At 36.4% G+C, this 20,993-nt stretch overlaps 2 protein-coding genes and 1 pseudogene across 2 annotated transcripts; 2 read left to right on the forward strand and 1 right to left on the reverse strand.

Annotated features, from left to right (window-relative positions):
* Positions 1 to 711: 711 nt before the first annotated feature.
* LOC115980587 lies at positions 712 to 1,293 on the reverse strand. The gene has a single exon (XM_031102821.1). The coding sequence runs from the start codon at positions 1,291 to 1,293 to the stop codon at positions 712 to 714; it is 582 nt and encodes a 193-aa protein (XP_030958681.1).
* Positions 1,294 to 14,276: 12,983 nt separating this feature from the next.
* On the forward strand, positions 14,277 to 16,528 carry LOC115980588 (probable LRR receptor-like serine/threonine-protein kinase At3g47570). The gene is made up of 2 exons (XM_031102822.1): positions 14,277 to 15,833; positions 16,119 to 16,528. Exons 1-2 carry the CDS (start codon positions 14,918 to 14,920, stop codon positions 16,526 to 16,528), a joined length of 1,326 nt encoding a protein of 441 aa, XP_030958682.1. The 5' UTR covers positions 14,277 to 14,917.
* A 2,477-nt stretch (positions 16,529 to 19,005) lies between these two features.
* On the forward strand, positions 19,006 to 20,993 carry LOC115980589 (annotated as a pseudogene).

The following is a 20,993-nucleotide window of genomic DNA, read 5'->3' on the forward strand; positions in this document are numbered from 1 at the left end:
TTAGACTATAAAAACTTACAATTTAAACATTTATTAATCCATAGCTATTAATTTTTGATTTTCTAGAAATTTTGCGAGTATAAAATATATAAGAAAAAAATATAGTTCAATGACAGATTTGTCAAAATTCATATCCAATAAAAAGATATTGAGTAAAGTTATAGTCTTAGAGACTACAATCAAATTTGTAGCTAAACTTTGTCCATAATCTCAAGTCTATTCATTAAGAAGTGAGCATGTCATGTATCCCTTCCAAGAAGTTATATAACAATTTAATTGGTGAGGAGTTGTGTCCCTCGTAATAGTTTTAAACTTTGGCAAATTAAAATTGTAACCCTTCACCAAGAGGTGCACTTGTTCATCAAGAGTCACACTATTTAATTTACCCATCTCTACTATATATCATATATAGTGATATATCATTGTCTCTGCCCTTAGAATTATTAGTTCCAACTTTTTATTAAGGAGACATTGAATTTCTTATTGCTAAACATATTGATTTGTCTGTTAGGTATATTGTTTGAGATTGATAGGGTTCTGATCACTAGGTTCGATGGAGATATTGGGGGTGAGCTTGAAAGGTCGATCATCAGAGACAGGAGCTAGCGACATGGTTGATGAGATTGCCGGTGTAGCCCAAGTGTGCGAGTAAGAGGTTGTGGATCATTGTTTTTTTTTTTTTTTTTTGATGTGAAATCTGTCAAGTTTTATTCAAATACCAGAAACAGTGACAAAGTCTTGGATGAGGGCTTGTTCAATACAACAAGGAGTCTCTTCAATCCATACAACAGATTCATTTATGCCAAGAGCATATTTAGCTAAAATATGGGCAGGTTTGTTCCCTTGCCTCCTTACATGAGAAACATAAACCGTGCGAAAATCTGAACTTAGGAGTTGCATCCCCACAACCATTGAATCAATTGTTGAAGGAGGCAAAGAAAGACCACAAAGGGCGCGGACAAGAATCAGTGAATCACCTTCCAGAATTATATCTTGAAAGCCCATGTCCCTAGCCAATTGAAGACCAGCTTCAAAAGCTTTTGCCTCCACTTCTAAGGGACCCAAGGGCGCTGGAATTTGTCTGCTCATAGCTGCTACCACCCGACCCAGTTCATCTCGGATAACAGACCCCACACCAACAAAATTCTGATGCTTTGTAGTGGCACCGTCCACGTTAACTTTGAACAAAGTAGGTGGAGGTGGAAACCACGTGACACCCACTACTTCTCTCACAGCAGAAGTAGGTGGTTGTGGATCATTGTTGGCCTTTTCTTCATGTAGAAATGGAAGCATTTATATTTATTTCCAAACTTCCTTCAGAAACTTCAACTCGTTTGGAAATTAAAATTTTGTCAACGTATACCTTGCTTCAAAATAATAGGTAAATCCCATGTAGTTCAAGGTTGTCAAAATCAGGATCTTATGTAGGATCGTTGAAGGTAGGTGGGATTGTAGATCGTAAGATCGGATCGTGAATCGTAAGATCCTACATATTTTCATATTTAAAGCAAAAAACACATTGATAATGACTTTGTATGTTGAATAATCACGTAAATTATAAATTCATCCATAAAAAAAATTTAGATTTGCATCATATGATGTAATTTGCATGTCATATATCGCTAAGTCTATACTAACGAAACAAATATATTTAAGTCTTGACTTAATGTATCTAAAAAGTTCAATAAATATTTAATTAGCAACCAAATACCAAAATATTTATCAAAACATAAGGAAAATATTTTTAAGTTATAAGTTCCAAATTTGAAATCCAAAATAAGTTAGCAAATGGAAATTAACTAACTACAATATGAAATCCAAAAGTAAGATGAATATTAAGGTGAAGTGAACATTTAATTATTCACATTCTAAGGTTCTTATAACCACCGTCCTAAATTCCTAATCATCATCATCCATTTCATCATCTATGTAGATATTATATATTTGTATACTAGAATTGTAAAAGATATCAAGATACAATTTCACACTCAACTATTCAAGTTATACCACTTAGTAACAATTAAAGAGTATACTCAAAAAAATCAATCAATCAATATACAATACAAGCATAGTTGATATAATTATATATAAAAAAAAATATTTTAGTAATATTAGAACACAAATTAGTATATTGATCAAACAAATTTAACAATATTATAGCTTAAAATGCAGCAAAGTCAAGTCAAATTCTTCATTTAGAAATGATGAAACATTCTTTCATTTTGATTACAAGTGAACTAGAAACTAGAAAACATTTGCTTAGGTTGACATAATTTTATAAAATAAAAAATAAAAAGTCATACCATCACAACATGAAAAAATAAAAATCCTTAAAGCTTCATCAAAACAAAAAATTTATCCAAAAACCAAAAAAAAAACAAAAAACAAAAAAATTATGTTTTTGGTAGGATCGGTAGGATCGGTAGAATCTCATACGATCCTACGATCCTATATGATCCTACACGATCCTACGTACGATCCTAACATTTTTACGATCCTAGTGTGATTCTAATCGTTTTAGTGAGGTGGGATCGTAAAATCGTGCGATCCTACGATCCAGACCGCGATTTTGACAACCATGACGTAGTTTTTAAATTTTAACAGAACCTAAGTAAAAGCTCTTACACTATTCATTAAAAAAATTAAAAGCGAGTAAAATCTCTTACAGTGGTAAAATTTTGCTTCCTCTTATATACATATGGAGTATATATCAATTCAAATAGAAGTTCAATGGAAAACATGAAAAATAAATCACTATAATAATAGATTCTCAAAAAAAAAAAAAAAAAAAACTATAACAATAATTAATTTATCCTAAAACAATATTTTGAAATGCTATAAGTAAGTTTACCTAATTAAAAATAATAGCATTTCAAAATATTGTTTTAGGATAAAGTAATTCACTTATTGTTATAGTTTTTATTTTTATATTTTTAGAATCCTCACATAAAGAAAAAAATAGGAAAAAAAAAAAAATAGGAAAGCTTATTTCTTTATTCACCATTCACCAGCATATGACCGTCATCAAGGGACAACACAGGAAGACATGTAAGATGTAGCTTGTACGTGCCTCCATTGACCGTCACTTAAAAAAAAAAATTATTATTATTATTTTCAAGTCAGAAAACAAGGGACTGAAAGAAACACATGTGAGATGTTATACCATCTACCATAAAAGAATATTTTGAAATGCTACTATGTTTCACTTGACCGTAGCTTATTTATTTATTTATATTTTATTTTAAGAGTACATTACGTTTTCCTTGACCATCAGCCTAAAAAGAAAAAAGAAAAAAGAAAAAATCTGAGGGTCAAGGAAAAATACATATTTTTTAAAAAATCATAATTTTTAATTTTTTTTAATTTTTTTATGATAAAAAATAAAAAATTATATTCTAGCCTAATTTAAGTGTATATGTGTGTGAAACTCTCTCTTGAATACTTGAACCTCAATGCTTGCCCCTCACACTCTTACAAGCACTTATACTTATAGAGTGACTATTGAACTAAGGGTGAGTTGTGATATTTATTTATTTATTTATTTTTTAATGTATGTTCTTTGTTCTTTTTATCTTTAACAAGTGTAAATATTTGTTTCTTTCAGTATCAACGACTGTTTAAAGAGAGAATGAATAGCATGTTGTAAATAATCTTAGTTCTATTCATTAATAGGTGAGCATGCTCCCCTTCCATGAAGGTGTATCCCCTTCCATGAAGGTGTATAACAACTTAATTGGTGAGGAGTTGTGTACCTTGTAATAGTTTTAAACTTTGACAAAAGTTGTAACCTGTAAGGTTGAATTTATTCAACCATCTAATTGGCTTTATTCCGTGCCAAATTTGCTTGTAATTCAGCATTTAGTAACCCTGTATTTAGGTGGGTTTGATGTAAGGGTAGTGAGTGAGATAGAGTGAAGTTTGCTCAAGAGTGTGCAAGAAAACAGAGTGTCGCGGCTGGGTCTCGCGGGTGACTTGCGGCTTCAAGCCGCCAGAAGCAACCTCACGTGCCAAGCATGCTGGAAGGTGAACAGTCTGCTAGCTGGAGCACTACAGGACAAAACAGGACAACTGGCCATACGGATATCTCGCGACTGGATCTCGCGACTTAGTCAAGCCGCGAGGTCAAGCCGCGAGACACCCCTGTTTTGTAGAATTCTGACGTTTCACATTCCTCTCCACTCCAGTATAAATACCCCTATTACCCACGATTGAAAGAGAGCTTCCAGAGAGAATTTTGAGAGAGAAACCCTAAAGAAAAACCAGATTGTTTCACCCACAATCTCTACCTTAGAATCTCTTCAAATTCCTCAACTCTCTTCCTCTCCATTGTTAAATCCTTGAGAGGCTTTATACCAAACCAGGTTCTCACCATTATCATCATTGTGAGTCTGCTGTTTGGATTTCTGGGAAGCAGTTAGGAAGGAACCAATCTTCATTGGTTGATGCTATGGTCTAGTAGCGGAATCCGGAAAGCTAGAAAAGAAAAAGGTTCGGCGCAACCTCTTTGGAGCAAGAAGCTTGGAGGGCTTAGGTGCACTGGGTAGATTAGGCTTGGAGGGTCTATTGCTGTCCTTGTATCCCAACTATATTTTCTAGTGGATTGATTACCGCTTGGAGGGCGGCGGAGAGGTTTTTCGCCGAGGACTTCGGTTTCCTCTTCGATAACACATCGCGTGTTGTCTTTGTGTTTGCATCTTCCTTCCTCTATCTTTGCCTTTAAATTATCTGATGTGGATTTTATTTTGTTATGGCTTAGATAGTATTTAATCAATTTCGTATGATAGCATATGTTAAGTTTCCGCACACTAGTTGTTTGACATATTGCTTGAATTGATTAAGTTGTTATTTGGGGGTCTAAACGTTCAAAGGTGTTTTTACACGTTTTTGAACTTTCAATTGGTATCAGAGCGGGTACACTGATATTGGTTTCATTACCATTGTGTGATCCTTGACTCCCTTTTGAGATGGATAGGTCTCAATCCCTAAATGCACCTCCATATTTTGATGGTAGTAATTATGCTTTTTGGAAGGTTCGAATGAGAGCTTTTCTGTGTTCTATTGATGAATCCGTTTGGGATGCTGTTGAGATTGGTTGGACCAAACCAGAGGCAGCAAAATCCACATGGGATAAGGCAGCACTTGCTGCATCTAATGCTAACAGTAAAGCACTCAATGCTATTTTCTGTGGTGTCTCTCCAGATGAATTTCACAGGATTTCTCATATTACCGTGGCCAAAGAAGCATGGGAGATTTTGGAAACTACCTATGAAGGCACGAAGAAAGTGAAAGACACCAAGTTACAAATGCTGACCACTCGGTTTGAGGAGTTCAAAATGAGTGAGGATGAGTCTTTTGACTCTTTCTATGGGAAGTTAAATGAAGTGGTTGTCAGCAAGTTCAACTTGGGGGAGAAAACGGAGGACTCGAAGATTGTAAGAAAGATCCTTCGATCATTGCCGGAAAGCTTTCGAGCTAAAGTGACAGCAATAGAAGAGAGCAAGGACCTCGATGACATCAAAGTGCAAGAGCTGGTGGGTTCTCTGCAGACTTATGAGATGTCACTGCCCAATCAACGGAAGAGTAAATCTCTTGCTCTAAAGACCATTAATGAGAAGGTAGAAGATCAAGACTCATCGGGAGAAGATGTGGTTGACAAAGATGTTGCATACCTTGTCAAGAATTTCAAAAAGTTTTTGAAATTCAAAAATAATGGCAAATTTGATGATAAAAGAAAATTCCAAAGTTCTGGAAGGGAGAAAAGGGAATTCAAAAGGAAAGATGGAAAAGAATCCCAACCTACACAAGGTGTCACGTGTTTCGAATGTAACGTGCATGGACACTTCAAAAAGGAATGTCCGAATTATTTGAAATTGAAAGGTAAAGTGTATGCCACGACCTTAAGTGACTCGGATTCGTCTGACTCAGAGTCTGAAGAGAGCTGTGATGGAGAGGGGAACTATTCGGCTTTTATGACTATTGCTCATGTTGAGTCGTCAGATGAACTGAATCTGCTTGTGCAAGACCTTGGAGAACATAGTGATGATGAATCACTAGGAATTGTTGAAGAATCGGATGCTGAAGTAGATGGAAGCAACGCGAACCTTCAGGAGAATTATAACTTACTTTTGGAGAAGTCCGGGGAATACACAAGGGTGGCCAAGGCTGCTGTGAGAAAAATGAAGAAGGCTGAGGAGGACTACAAAAGTCTCCTAATCCGATATAGGGAGGCCAAGTGTGAGATAGAAACTCTGAATGGAGAGTTGTCCGAAGCTTACACAAAAGTAAGGTTTCTTGAGAGTGAGGTTGTGCAAGCTAATGCTAAAGTAGAGAGGGTTACCACCAATAAGCTAGATGATGTTATATCATCTCAAAAGAGCTTTTCAGACAAATCCGGATTGGGATATACCGGAGGAGGTAGTTCGTCTGGAAATATCACAAAAGAAGTAAAGTTTGTAAAGGCCAAAGATCCAGTTGTAGCTGACTCTACTGGTGAAAAGCTCGAGGTGAAGGAGAAGAAGAATTTGGTGAACCAACGGATGTTAAATCATCACAATCTGTTAGCAGGTAGGTCTGAATCTCGTGCCAAGTCACGTCCTCGACCCCAAAGAGGTCCTAGAGGAACTTATGTGTGCCACTACTGCGGACTTCAAGGGCATACTCGACCAAATTGCCAAAAGCTGAGAGCAAAGAATAGTGCAACCCCTCAAAGGTCAGGAGGTCCTAGAAATGAGAGAAGAAGTTGGGCTGGAGATCAATCTAGAGATCAGAATGGTGATCCCGGAATGATGAACGTGATGAAGATGATTGGTGCATTCACCAACTGCTTGGAAAGCTTCTCACGAAGGTTTGAAAGCCCTAACTCCCGTACCCAATCTTATAAGGAAATCACCCCAAATGCAAGTGACGTGAGGGTGAATAAGGGTACTCATGCATAAGCATTACAACATGTCCATGCATCAATACTTCCTATGCTTTGTGACTATGTTTGATTGTTTTGCTTGCTATTTTTGCTGTTGGTTGTTTGTGTGTCTTTTTGTACATTTCTTTAATTTTGTTTTATCAATCTTTTTGTTTCTTGTGTCAAAAAATCCAAAAAACACATAAAAATAGAAAATCAAAAAGCTTGATTGACTTTGTTGAGTTTTTGTCTCAAAACTTGTTTTGCCTTGTACCTTTGTGCTAATGGCTTTGTGCATTTTCGAGCATTGCTTGTCTTTATGCACTTATATCACAGTGGGAAATATCTTGAAATCTTTGTGATTGTTGTAAATAGATCTTCAAACTTGTCATGAATGATTAGTGAATGGTTTTGTTGATCTTGAGACTTACATAGACTTGTGTCTATATATCTTCCCACTCTTTATTTTTGTTTTGCTAAAAAGAGCTCACCAAATGTAAATCTCCAAATGAAAAGAGATTTTGAGCTGCAAAAGCCTGTCGCACACTCTAGTATTTGACTAGGAAAAAGGGTAAGCGACCTTATATTGAAGTGAATGTTTATTCAAAAAGCCAAAGGCTTATTCATTAAAGTGAAATATCAAATATCACTCTTAAAATGAGAGGTGATCGTCTCAATAGATCAAAAAGATCAAATGTTATGATTGAAAGTGGAGTCAAATGTAAAGCTCCAAATCATGTTATCAAGTTTATGTGGGAGGTCATATATACATATTTCTATAATTGAGATGGGTCACATGATCTAGTGCTAATTGTGTATGCCTTGGTTGAATTGATCATTGAAGCTTCACATTAGACGAAGGACTATCTCATTGTTGATATCCACACACAACACACAAGTTTATGTTCAATAAGTGCCATATTCATTTGTGTGATTGTACTTGATGAAATGTGTTTTCACATGCTCAATCTTTGTTAATTCAAGCACAAAAAGATTTTTGAGTATTTTAGGTGTTTTTGGAAAGTATTTTGCTTGAAAAATCTGAAAATTTCAAAAAAACCTGTTTTGCTCTGTTTTGGCGGCTCAGTCGCGGGTATGTCAAGTCGCGAGCCTTAGTCGCACCTTCGCTGGTAATTTCTGGCGACTTGTTCGCGAGTGGAAGGTCCAGTCGCGAGGTTACTCAGAGATTTTCGCGGCTCAGCTCGCGACTCACTCGCGGGTAGACCTTCCAGTCGCGAAAAACACTTAGAAAAATTTTTCAAATTTTTGGTCTTGTGTGTTTTGGCGGCTTGAGCTGGCGACTGTGTGGCGACTTATTCCAGTCGCGAAAAACGCGTGTTTTGCAGAAACAGGAGCAGTTTTTAAATCATTTTCAGTGTTTCCCTCGAATTTTTGTGACTGTTCATCTTCTCCCTCCCAAACACTCCGTGCTCTCATTTCCAATCTCCATTGTTGCACACTTGTAGCTCAAAATCTTCACATCACAGGTATGGGTTTTCAGTTTTCCACTCTTTTCTACTTAATTTTGTGTTTTTCCCTTTGATCTTTCGCATATATTTGTGTTTTAGAAATGGGTTTGTGTTTCGGAATTTACTCCTTGTTCACGCTTAGATTGCGATTGCTGCTGCTAGAATATGATTTGTTCTTAGTTGTTTCACTATTACTCTTCATTCTGTGATTAGCTATGTGATTCTTTGATTTTCACTGTTCTTTGAGCTGTTGAGGTGTTTCAATTTTTTTGGGGTTGTGAGTTTAATGTGCTAAATATGCCTGCTCTTTTGTGTTGATCTTTTGGGAGCATATGTGTGCTTCACAATACTGTTTATGTGTCATATCATTTTCAGTTTTTGTCTCATTGACATATAACTGCCTTTAAGTTAGTTTCTATATCTGATGCTGTTATGTGTATTTCCTATCTTAGGCTTGCTTTTCCATGTGATTGATCTAAATAGCCTGTGTTTAAATGCTTCAAGTTCAGTTGTATGGATGATATCTCTTTGATTATTACATGAGACTAACTTGTTTTACACGTATAATGCTCTGTATTGTTGTGGCCTCTTCTGATTGATCACAGATGGCTCCCTCACCTTCTAAGAAGAAAACTACTGCGAAGAAGGCTGACAAAAGGTTGAAAATGGATTCTAAGCTTTTTAGGTCAGTTCATCACTTTGAGAGATACAGGGATAACTTCTTGAGTGCAGGAATTATTCAAGAGAGATTTGTTGATTTGGAGGATTTAAGACAAACCTTTATCCCCAGTTGCTTTGAAGGTAGAGGATGGGAAAAACTTCTGAGTGATTTCCCTGTAGTTTGTGAACTCCTGATTAGGGAATTTTACTCAAATGCTGTGATAAAGGAGAATGAGTTAAGCTGCTGGGTTAGAGGGAAAGAATTCATTGTAGATGCTCATGTCATAGATGAGGCACTAGGACTTGAAGGATTAGATGATGAGGAGTTTATCAACTACAAGGATAGGAGTGTATCCATTGAAACAGTTCAACAAAGGATAGGTGGGCAGAGAGAAGGAAAATGTTTGAATACCACTGCCTTTCCAGTGGACATGAGGTGCCTAACGATCATCATGATGTTTAACCTCTATCCCATTAAGAAGTTGACTACCATCAATTGTGCTAGAGCAATCTTTCTGATGGATCTCAAAGAAAAGAACTTCATAGACATAAGTTCCCACATATATGACATCATTGTGGATGAGACAAGAACAACCTCTAGGCCAAAACTGATCTTTCCCAGTTTGCTTATGAGGATTTTTAGAAGGAAGGGTGTTCCTATCCCACAAGACATCAGTCCCATGTCCACACCTTCTGCAATTAACAGGCTTACCTGCAAAAGGATAAGTGTTAGACTTCCAGGAGAAGAAGATGAAGGTGATGAAGGAGAAGGTGTCCCAATGGAGACTGAAGCAGAGGCAGCCGGGCATCCATCAACCTCAACACCCAGGAGGAGTGGCAAAAGACCCAGAGCATCAACTTCTTCAAATACTCCTCCAGATGCTTTCCAAATCATTCTGGAAAGACTTGATGGGATCAGAGAAGTCCAGACTGAGCACTCTGAGAGGATGAAAGCTATGCAGGATCAGATTGATGTTTTGTCTGCAAAACTTGACAGCTTCACCACTCAGCCTGAACACTGACCATTTGGCCATTCCTGACAAAAAGGGGGAGATGTTTCTGTTGAGGATGGACTGAGAAACAGAAGAGCAGCCCTTAAGGGGGAGTAATGTGTTGAGGGGGAGTCATGTTTTAAGTACTTTTAGTGGTTTATGGGTTTGATACACTATATTTTTTTTTGGTGTATTGTTTCTTACTCTTAACTTATACTCTTGGTTTAAAGTTTAATATATTTTGATGATGTTATTCAGGATGTTTGTTTGTACCCATGTGCTTATGTAAGCTTTTAGGGTTTATGTCTTTTGCTTGTTTGTAGGCTTTATGGTATGTACCTTGCCTAGTGCAGCCTTTATGCTATGTTGAAATCAGTACTTTAATCTAAATGTTATGCATTTTGGTTTATGTACTGTCACTCTTGTGCCCGTGTAGGATTGTTCCTAGATGCATATGCCTTGTGTGATATGCATTGGTTGAGTGTTGTGCATATAAGTGTCTTGCCTTGTGCTTGTTAACTTGTATGTTCTTGTGTTCATTCCAAGTGTGAATGAGCACTGTGATCACTACCTTGTGGTGTTCACTTGGTTGATCAAGCCATGGTTTGTTTCATAACTCCATCTTTGCTTGATCAAATATTGCCTGTTTCATATGCATTTTATAATTTTCTGCTTACAATGATCAGGGTGTATTGTTGTGTTTCAGGAGTATTATGTTCATATGATTCAAGTGCTTCACAGCTTCTAGAGTTAGGTGTGAGTGAGTTTTGTTCAACTGTTCCCATCTCACATATTAAGTCTACAGTCTGTTTTAGGGTTTTGTCACAGAATAGCCAAAGGGGGAGATTGTAAGGTTGAATTTATTCAACCATCTAATTGGCTTTATTCCGTGCCAAATTTTCTTGTAATTCAGCATTTAGTAACCCTGTATTTAGGTGGGTTTGATGTAAGGGTAGTGAGTGAGATAGAGTGAAGTTTGCTCAAGAGTGTGCAAGAAAACAGAGTGTCGCGGCTGGGTCTCGCGGGTGACTCGCGGCTTCAAGCCGCCAGAAGCAACCTCACGTGCCAAGCATGCTGGAAGGTGAACAGTCTGCTAGCTGGAGCACTACAGGACAAAACAGGACAACTGGCCATACGGTTATCTCGCGACTGGATCTCGCGACTTAGTCAAGCCGCGAGGTCAAGCCGCAAGCCACCCCTGTTTTGTAGAATTCTGACGTTTCACATTCCTCTCCACTCCAGTATAAATACCCCTATTACCCACGATTGAAAGAGAGCTTCCAGAGAGAATTTTGAGAGAGAAACCCTAAAGAAAAACCAGATTGTTTCACCCACAATCTCTACCTTAGAATCTCTTCAAATTCCTCAACTCTCTTCCTCTCCATTGTTAAATCCTTGAGAGGCTTTATACCAAACCAGGTTCTCACCATTATCATCATTGTGAGTCTGATGTTTGGATTTCTGGGAAGCAGTTAGGAAGGAACCAATCTTCATTGGTTGATGCTATGGTCCAGTAGCGGAATCCGGGAAGCTAGAAAAGAAAAAGGTTCGGCGCAACCTCGTTGGAGCAAGAAGCTTGAAGGGCTTAGGTGCACTGGGTAGATTAGGCTTGGAGGGTCTATTGCTGTCCTTGTATCCCAACTATATTTTCTAGTGGATTGATTACCGCTTGGAGGGCGGCGGAGAGGTTTTTCGCCGAGGACTTCGGTTTCCTCTTCGATAACACATCGCGTGTTGTCTTTGTGTTTGCATCTTCCTTCCTCTATCTTTGCCTTTAAATTATCTGATGTGGATTTTATTTTGTTATGGCTTAGATAGTATTTAATCAATTTCGTATGATAGCATATGTTAAGTTTCCGCACACTAGTTGTTTGACATATTGCTTGAATTGATTAAGTTGTTATTTGGGGGTCTAAACGTTCAAAGGTGTTTTATACACGTTATTGAACTTTCATAACCCTTCACCAATGAAGGTGACAATGAATTTGTTGTTGCTTAGAATTAATAGTTCCAACTTTTTATTAAGGTGACAATGAATTTGTTGTAGCTAAACATATTGATTTGTCTATTAGGACTCTGGAATATTGTTTGAGATTGAAAGGGCGGTCGTTGGAGACAGGAGCAACATGGATGATGAGATTGCCAGTGTAGCCCAAGAGCGCAAGCAAGAGGTCATGGAGCATTGTTGGCTTTTACTTTTTGGTTGATGATTTGGAATTAGCATCATGATTTGTGTTTGATTTTTCTCGGTTCATCTTTTTCATGTTCAAGATTTATGTACCTAGATTGGAATTCATTTTTTTCCCAAATTAATAAATTAATTTTTTTTTTTTTTTTGGTACCTAGTCATGCTAGTGACTTTCAACTCAAGAGTTCTATCCCTTGCATAAACACTTACCCAAAAAAAAAAAAAAAAAAAAAATTTTATTATAATACTGATGTGACATTTTTTTATGTCAATAAATAATATTTATTGTTATTTAGTAGCCATGTTAGCTTAATGTGTGCTAATAGTGCACACCATTTGTCTAAGTAAAAAAAAAAGGCTTCATTGCACATGTGAAGTGCGTGTGATGAAGCTAATATATAATATATCCCCCTCAAAAAAAAAAAAAAAAAAATATATATATATATATATATATATAATATACGTGTTAAACAAAAAAAAGGGACTTCACTCACCAATAATTCATAAAAAAAAAAATCGCCGATTTTTCTACATTTCTACTAAATAAATTTGTGCAAATTGCACTTTTCACCCTAAAAAAAAGGGCCGGTACAAAGTTCTATTTTTAGTTTACGATGAAGCGCTTTCTTCACTTAACTTTTAATATTGAGCACTTTACCTCCTCCATTAGTTTAACAATGAAGTGTCCAAATTCACATTAAATTGACCTTACCCTCATCACTTTGTAATAGTTAGGGGATATCACAATTGTTGAAAATGGTGCCATTTTTCTTTTTTTAAAAATATTTTTTTACAATACTTTTTTTTTTTCGTTACAATAAATCTTTTGTTGCTTTATTGTTATTTTTTAATTTTCTTCCCACCCTTACCATTGCCACTAAACAATTTTGAAATATTACAAACCACCATCTTTAGTTTTTAACATGAAATAGAAATGAAAATAAGCTGTCAATATTATGCCCCACCTCTTTCCCTCTCCCCTGTGTGTGTTTGTTTCTCAAAAAAAAAAAATTATGCCCCACCCAAAAAAAAAAGCAAGTTAATACAAAATATATTTTTTTAGAGTTTAGTGGCCTTCACAGTTACAATGGATGAGTTTGGTCTCCCGTCAATCCAAATTTTTCCTAGGCTGGCATTAAGCCAATTAAATATCCATACACACTAAGTAGTATGAAACTATGAATATAAATGATTAGTCTCACTTTTTAGATTCCACTTTATATTTTACCAATCATAACTTATCATATATTTATTTGAGTCTTCACTCACTAATATTTCTAAAATCATGGTTGGCTAGTAAATGTTTGAGGTGAAGATTGATAATTAATGCTTATAACTCCTTGAGGTGCAGTTCGAATTAATGCTTATATATAGCTACATCACATTCTTCAATTATTTAGGCTAGTGAAATTAACCACATCCAAATTGAGAAAGAGGCTGATCTTTTGAGAAATTCCGTTCAAATAGGAGAAATCCTAAGTCCAATTCTGTCTACATAGGTAAATGGTATCATCAGGAATTATGATTGGTCCTAATAAACAACTACAGTGTCCAATCGCTAAGCCTTACCAGTCTTGGGCTCTCTGGCAATATTCCTCCTCAGCTGTCCAACCTCACTTCCCTCAAAACTCTAGACCTCTACAACAACTCTTTTTTTGGTCAAATTCCCTTCTTAATTTGCCCGTCTTACTAGCCTTCAGAGCATAATTCTCGCATCAAACAGCATCAGTGGCACAATTCCTGTCAGTCTATCTTACTTTCTTATGCTTGAACAGATGAGTTTTGAGACCAACAAACTTGCTGGTCTCCTTCCTAGTGAACTAGGCCAGCTTCCTAGACTGAAAATTCTTGACGTGTCCATTAACAACCTTACCGGTGCAATTCCCTCTACTTTTGGCAATCTCTCCACTCTTACAATTCTCATTATAGCAAGAAACCAGATATCTGGCGAGATTCCAAATGAGTTGGGTCGTCTCCATAATCTTGTCATGCTTCAACTCTCAGATAATCAATTAAGTGGCGAGATACCCTTTTCAATTTTCAACATATCCTCCTTGGAGTTCTTATCTCTCACACAAAACAGGCTTGTTGGAAAGCTGCCCTCCAATATAGGCTTTACCCTTCCCAACATAAGGGAGCTTCACCTGGGACGCAATAGTTTGGAAGGACCAATACCGAGTTCTTTATCCAATGCTTCACAAATTGAATATCTTGATCTCTCCTCAAATAATTTCACAGGGCCTATTCCTTTACTTGGTAAATTGAAAAATCTAGTCAAATTAGTTCTTGGCTCAAATAAATTATATTCTACAACAGAGCTGAATTTTCAAGTATTTGATTCCCTCACTAACTGTACCCAGCTAGAGGATATCTAACTGAATTCCAACCAATTATCCGGCGAACTTCCCAGTTCTGTTGCAAATCTATCAGTCAAACTCAAAGAATTTTGTATGGATGATAATCTGTTGACCGGTAGTTTCCCTCAAGGATTTGAGAGGTACCAAAACCTTGTAGCCTTATCAATTCAACAAAACTCTTTCAAGGGCCAAGTACCAAGGTCCATCGGAAAGCTTCAGAAACTAGAAACAAGATAACTGGCCCAATACCGAAGTTATTGGAAAATCTAGCAGCACTGGAGAGCTTGGCTCTTTCTTTCAACAATCTTTCAGGTGTAATCCCCAAAGAGTTGCAGAACCTTCAAGTTTTGCAGATGTTAAATTTGTCTTTCAACAGCTTGGAAGGAGAAGTACCGACAAATGGTGTCTTTGCAAACATCAGCTGGGATTCTCTCCAGGGAAACTCCGGGCTCTGTGCATTTGACCATGATGCTGCAGAAAAGCTAAGAGTCACTACTTGTGTCACAAAAACAAAGTCAAATTCTGATTTAGTACTCAAAGTCACTATTCCAATTTCTGCTATCATTGTGCTTGTCTGTGCATTGTGTTTAGTGTGGGCACTAGTCACCAAAAACAAGAGGAAGATAAGAAACAATGGAACTTCTTCATCGGCAGTCAAGGGTTTTCCCCCAAGGCAATCTTACTCAGAAATCCATCATGGTACAAATGGTTGTGCCCCAGAAAATTTGTTAGGGAAAGGAGCGTTTGGGTCTGTTTACAAAGCTGTTTTCAGTACAGGTGAGAATAGCACCCTGACCACAGTTGCAGTGAAGGTTCTAGACTTGACACAAAGTAAAGCTTCCAAGAGTTTTGATGCAGAATGTGAAGCTCTAAGAAACATCCACCATCGGAACCTTGTTAAGGTGTTCACTTCTTGCTCTAGCATTGATCAGACAGGAGCTGCATTCAAGGCTTTGGCTATGGAATTCATGTCTAACAGTAACTTGGATAAGTGGTTATATCCAGAGGAAGTTGAATGTGGATCAACTCTGACACTAATCCAGAGACTGAATATTGCCATTGATGTAGCTACTGCCTTAGATTTCCTACATCATGACTGTGATCCACCAGTAGTCCATTGTGATTTGAAACCTGGAAATGGGCTTTTGGACGAAGATATGACTGCTCATGTTGGAGATTTTGGGTTAGCAAGATTTCTCTCCCATGATACATCACAGAATGGAGGCAGCACAATTGGACTAAGAGGCTCAATTGGTTACATTGCTCTAGGTATGAAAATCTTAATTGTATGAAACATGAAAGGAACTGATGGTTAAATTCACCATTTCCTAATAGATTAAACTTTTAGGACAAATGGTAATTTATCACAGTACTAGGCCAACTAGTTTCAAGTTCCGACCATGTTTCCACTCTTATTCTCTTGCTACATTTGACACAAAGTACATATTAGAAAGAAAGAAATAGGAATATTTAACACTATGTTTCTTGCAGTGTTAAGCTTTTATAATTTCTGGTTGGGAATTCTTGATCCTAATATCCTGAATTTTTTTGTAGAGTATGGCTTGGGTGGAAAGGCTTCAACCAGTGGGGATGTCTATAGCTTTGGAATACTGCTGCTTGAGATGATAATTGCCAAGAAGCCCACAGATAGCATGCTCCAGGAAGGTTTAGGCCTAAACAAGTTCATCTCTGAAGTGCACAAGAGTAAAATCTTGGATATTGCTGATCCAAGGCTTTTCAAAGATTATGAATCTGTAACACCGAGCAGAAGTAGTACTAGTTCTATTGGTGGAGAGAGCAGCAGCAGCAGCAACAACAACATTGCTTTAAGAAGTGAGGAGTGTGTGGCTGCAATGGTGGGAGTAGGATTATCTTGTGCTGCTCATTCATCAAAAGAACGTTTTACTATGAGAGAAGCCTTATCCAAGTTGCAAGAGATTAAAAGGAGTTCTATTGGATTTTGAGGCATTGCCTTTAACACTTTTGTGCAGCGTTTAAGTTTATTGCTTAAGCTATTTAAGCTTATATATTTCTTATGACTAGAGCTGCCAATTGATGTGAGTCTCTTTGATGGCCAGTTAATGTGATCATATGTCAAATTTTATTGCATTTTCTTTATCGCACCCCAAATTGAGGCAGTTCAGAAATTTTCATATGTTAATATGTACTAAAATAAGATAAAAGCTTAGACCACACCTTTAATGAATGCAAAATCCCTTGGTTCATATTAAGCTATCTCGTATTCATTTCCCTTTAACCTTACTGCTTCACATGCTCTAGCAATAATTTTTAGTGGTTTTTGTAAGTAATTAATCGATGTCTTTCCTATTCTCTATTCAATCTGGTTGAACTCATCATCTGTTGTGTCAACAATAGCATAACCCAAAGTGTAAAGTTTTATTCCATAGAAGGTTCCTATTTGAATCAATCAAGAACATACTCTCGTATACATACATGCCTAAGATCCCAAGGATATATTGACCCATTCTCATTTCTCATACCTCAAAAATAAAGAAAATATTATCTTTTTATTTATTTAAAATAACTGTATTAATTACAAGAAATCCTATTAATATTTTCAAAATAGAGCAGACACTTCAACAAAATTTTAACCATAGTCCATTGCCATACTATATGGTAATTTTTTTTTTTAAAGAAAAAAAAAGGTAATTTCCTAACTATAACTATTTGAAATATTAAAATCAAAATCAAAATATTTAGTTCCAAATATTCTTCTATTTATGCATGATTCCATCATTTCTTTTAAATAAACCAAAAAATCGTGCTTGATTCCGTCATTCTTTTAAATAAATAAAAAACAATATTATTCTGGAAAATTTTGGCATTCTATAAAATTCCTAAACTATCAAATTTTGATATGACATGTTTTGGAAAACATTTCAAGTCATTTAGCATGAGGATAGGTTTTCCATAGAGCATGTGGAATACGCATTTATACAAGAGTTCAGTAAGTCCAATTCTCTTAGAGAGTTAGAGGGCATTCCTTGGACTTAAGAGAGTCTTAGTCATACTAGAATTTCAAGGATTTCCTGTGATTTGGGGTTGGTTGAGCCTTGTTCAGGATCTTGAGCCATCTTGTTCACTACTTGTGCAAGAATTCTATGCTAACTTCATATGTAATACAGAAGAAAAGCACATATATCTCTCAGCTTCTAGTCATTTCTATGGCTTCGGATATGGATGACACTCCATATTAGAAGTGGATAAACCCTACTCTTAATAATGCTCTCACTAAGCTCAATGGCTACCGTTGTGAATGGTCCTTTTCTTTCTCTTATCATCAAGCTTTTGCCTATCAATTTCAGCATGTCTCCTTTTCCCAATCGAGTTGTTTATTTTAAACTCCATGCCGCCATTGATGCTAGCTCGCACCTATAACTTGAGTTCTGGTCACTAGCACCAAGCTTTCATTTCATTTAATTGCGGCTCCAGAAACTTTTTTGAGGGTGGTCATTAAGAAACTTAGGGCCTGTTTGGTAATGTTGTTCTAATAACGTTGTTTATATTTTTTGGAAATACGTGTAGGTAAAAAATTGTATGGAAATACGTGTAATGTTGTTTAAACATTGAAAACTGTTGTTCAAAATACGCTATCAAACAGTCCCTTAGTGTGCATTTGACATGGCTTAAAAAACTAGTTTTTTTTACTATTTAGTTTTTTTTTTTACTATTCATGGCTCCCACGACACCTTTTGATACTATTCGTGAGTCTCGTTGTACTATTTCAACTACCTTTTAACTTTATCTACAATACTTTTAGCAAAAAGTTTACAATTTCAGCTAAATAAGTTATTCCCAAACGGATCCTTAAATCATACAAAATCTAATAAAAAGAGAATTTCATACATTGACCAAAAAAAAAAAAACACACACACACACACACAAATACATAAAATCTTACGATTTTCTTCTTCAAATTATTTTATTTTGAAATTGTTATATGATAATCTCATTATCAATGTTGTAAGCTACATCTCTTCAAAAGTTTAGTTAAATAAAATTTTTCTTGGACTTTTTCTTTTTATTTGTAAGGACCTAATATATTGTTAAGGGAACCAAAGTTTAAGACCAAATTTGGCTACAAATTTTGTTGCAGTCACTCTTACTAAATGAATTAACATTGTTACATATTTTGAAAATCTAATCGATGAATTGCATGTTCTTTATATGTTTAAAATACGTTAAAATTTTATGTCAATCAGATGTTATTTGTCATTTAATCCATAAAATTATTTTTTATATATAATTTTAGATTACAAAAAACTCGAAATTTAAATATGTGAGAGGTACCAAAACCTTGTAGCCTTATCAATTCAACAAAATTCTTTTGGAGGCCAAATACTGAACTCCATTGGGAAACCTCTTCTCCGGAGAAATTCTGGATATCTTTAGCAATCTCAAACAATTATATCTGCTCAATATGGGAAACAACCAGTTATCTGGTAGAATTCCTATGAGTTTAGCAACATGCCAGGAATTGAAGAAACTTTATCTAGCACAGTCTGGGCTCAATGGGAGTAATACAAAGCAAAATTTTGAGCTTCCCGATTTGTACTTTTTGCAATTGGCAAATAACTCTTTGATCGGTTCTTTACCTGAAAATTTTTGGCGATTTGAGACAGCTTGAATTCATGGATGTTTATGGTAACCAGTTGTCCGGAAATATTCCAACAATAACGCAGACATACTCAAGTTTTCGCATTCTCAACATTGCTAGAAACAAGATAACTGGCTCAATACCAAAGTCACTGGAGAGCTTGGATCTTTCTTTTAACAATCTTTCAGGTGTTATCCCCAAAGAGTTACAGAACCTTCAAGTTTTGCAGATGTTAAATTTGTCTTTCAACAGCTTGGAAGGAGAAGTACCGACAAATGGTGTCTTTGCAAACATCAGCTGGGATTCTCTCCAGGGAAACTCCGGGCTCTGCGCGTTTGACCATGATGCTGCAGAAAAGCTAAGAGTCACTACTTGTGTCACAAAAAAGAAGTCAAATTCTCATTTAGTACTCAAAGTCACTTTTCCAATTTCTGCTATCATTGTGCTTGTCTGTGCATTGTGTTTAGTGTAGGCACTAGTCACCAAAAAGAAGAGCAAGATGAGAAACAATGGAACTTCATCTGTAGTCAAAGGTTTACCCCCAAGGCTATCTTACTCAGAAATCCAGCATGGTACAAATGGGTTTGCCACAGAAAATTTGTTAGGGAAGGGAGCGTTTGGGTCTGTTTATAGAGCTGTTTTAAGTACTGGTGAGAATGGAACCAGACCACAGTTGCAGTGAAGGTTCTAGACTTGGCACAAAGTAAAGCTTCCAAGAGTTTTGATGCAGAATATGAAGCTCTAAGAAACATCCAGCATCGGAACCTTGTTAAGGTGTTCACTTCTTGCTCTAGCATTGATCATACAGGAGCTGTATTCAAGGGTTTGGTTATTAATGGTAACTTGGATAAGTGGTTGTATCCAGAGGATGTTGAGGGTGGTTCAACTCTGACTTTAACCCAGAGACTGAATACTGCAATTGATGTAGCTACTGCCTTAGATTACCTACATCATGACTGTGATCCACCAGTAGTACATTGTGATTTGAAACCTGGAAATGTGCTTTTGGACGAAGATATGACTGCTCATGTTGGAGATTTTGGGTTAGCAAGGTTTTTTTTCTCATGATTCATTGCAGAATAAGAGTAGCACAATTGGACTAAAAGGCTCAATTGGTTACATTGCTCCAGGTATGTTGATCTTATTGTATGAAACTTGAAAGGAATTGATGATTAAATTCACAATTTCCTAATAGATTAAGCTTTTAGGAAAAATTATAATTTATCATAGTATCATCCCAACTGGTTTCAAGTGCCTACCATGTTTCCACTCTACCTCTCTTGCTACATATATTTGACCCCATAGAACGTATTAGAAAGGAAGACAACAGAAAATTTTAACACTGTTTCCTACATTGTTTCTTTAGGCTTTCATAATTTCTTGATCCTAATATCCTGAATTCTTTTGTAGAGTATGGCTTGGGTGGAAAGGCTTCAACTAGTGGGGATGTCTATTGTTTTGGAATACTACTGCTTGAGATGATAATTGCGAAGAAGCCCACAGATAGGATGTTCCAGGACGGTTTAAGCCTAAACAAGTTCGTATCTGAAATGCACGAGTGTAAAATCTTGGATATTACTGATCCAAGGCTTTTCAAGGATATTGAATCTTTAACACGAAGCAGCAGTACTAGTAATTCTATTGGTGGAGAGAGCAGCAGCAGCAACAGTGCTTTCAGAGGTGAGGAGTGTGTGGCTGCAATAGTGAGAGTTGGATTGTCTTGTGTTGCTCATTCATCAAAAGAACGTTTTAGTATGAGAGAATCCTTATCCAAGTTGCAAGAGATTAAAAGGAGTTTTATTGGATTTTGA

The sequence above is a fragment of the Quercus lobata genome, chromosome 3 (assembly GCF_001633185.2).
Source record: "Quercus lobata isolate SW786 chromosome 3, ValleyOak3.0 Primary Assembly, whole genome shotgun sequence".
Taxonomy (NCBI): Eukaryota; Viridiplantae; Streptophyta; class Magnoliopsida; order Fagales; family Fagaceae; genus Quercus; species Quercus lobata.

What these genes read in the sequence shown, in the direction of transcription:
- LOC115980587 (XM_031102821.1), bottom strand. Translation starts at nt 1,293, where the DNA reads ATGCTTCCATTTCTACATGAAGAAAAGGCCAACAATGATCCACAACCA.
- LOC115980588 (XM_031102822.1), top strand. Translation starts at nt 14,918, where the DNA reads ATGTTAAATTTGTCTTTCAACAGCTTGGAAGGAGAAGTACCGACAAAT. An exon ending in AATTGGTTACATTGCTCTAG is followed by an intron (nt 15,834 to 16,118) that starts GTATGAAAATCT and finishes ATTTTTTTGTAG; the next exon opens with AGTATGGCTTGGGTGGAAAG.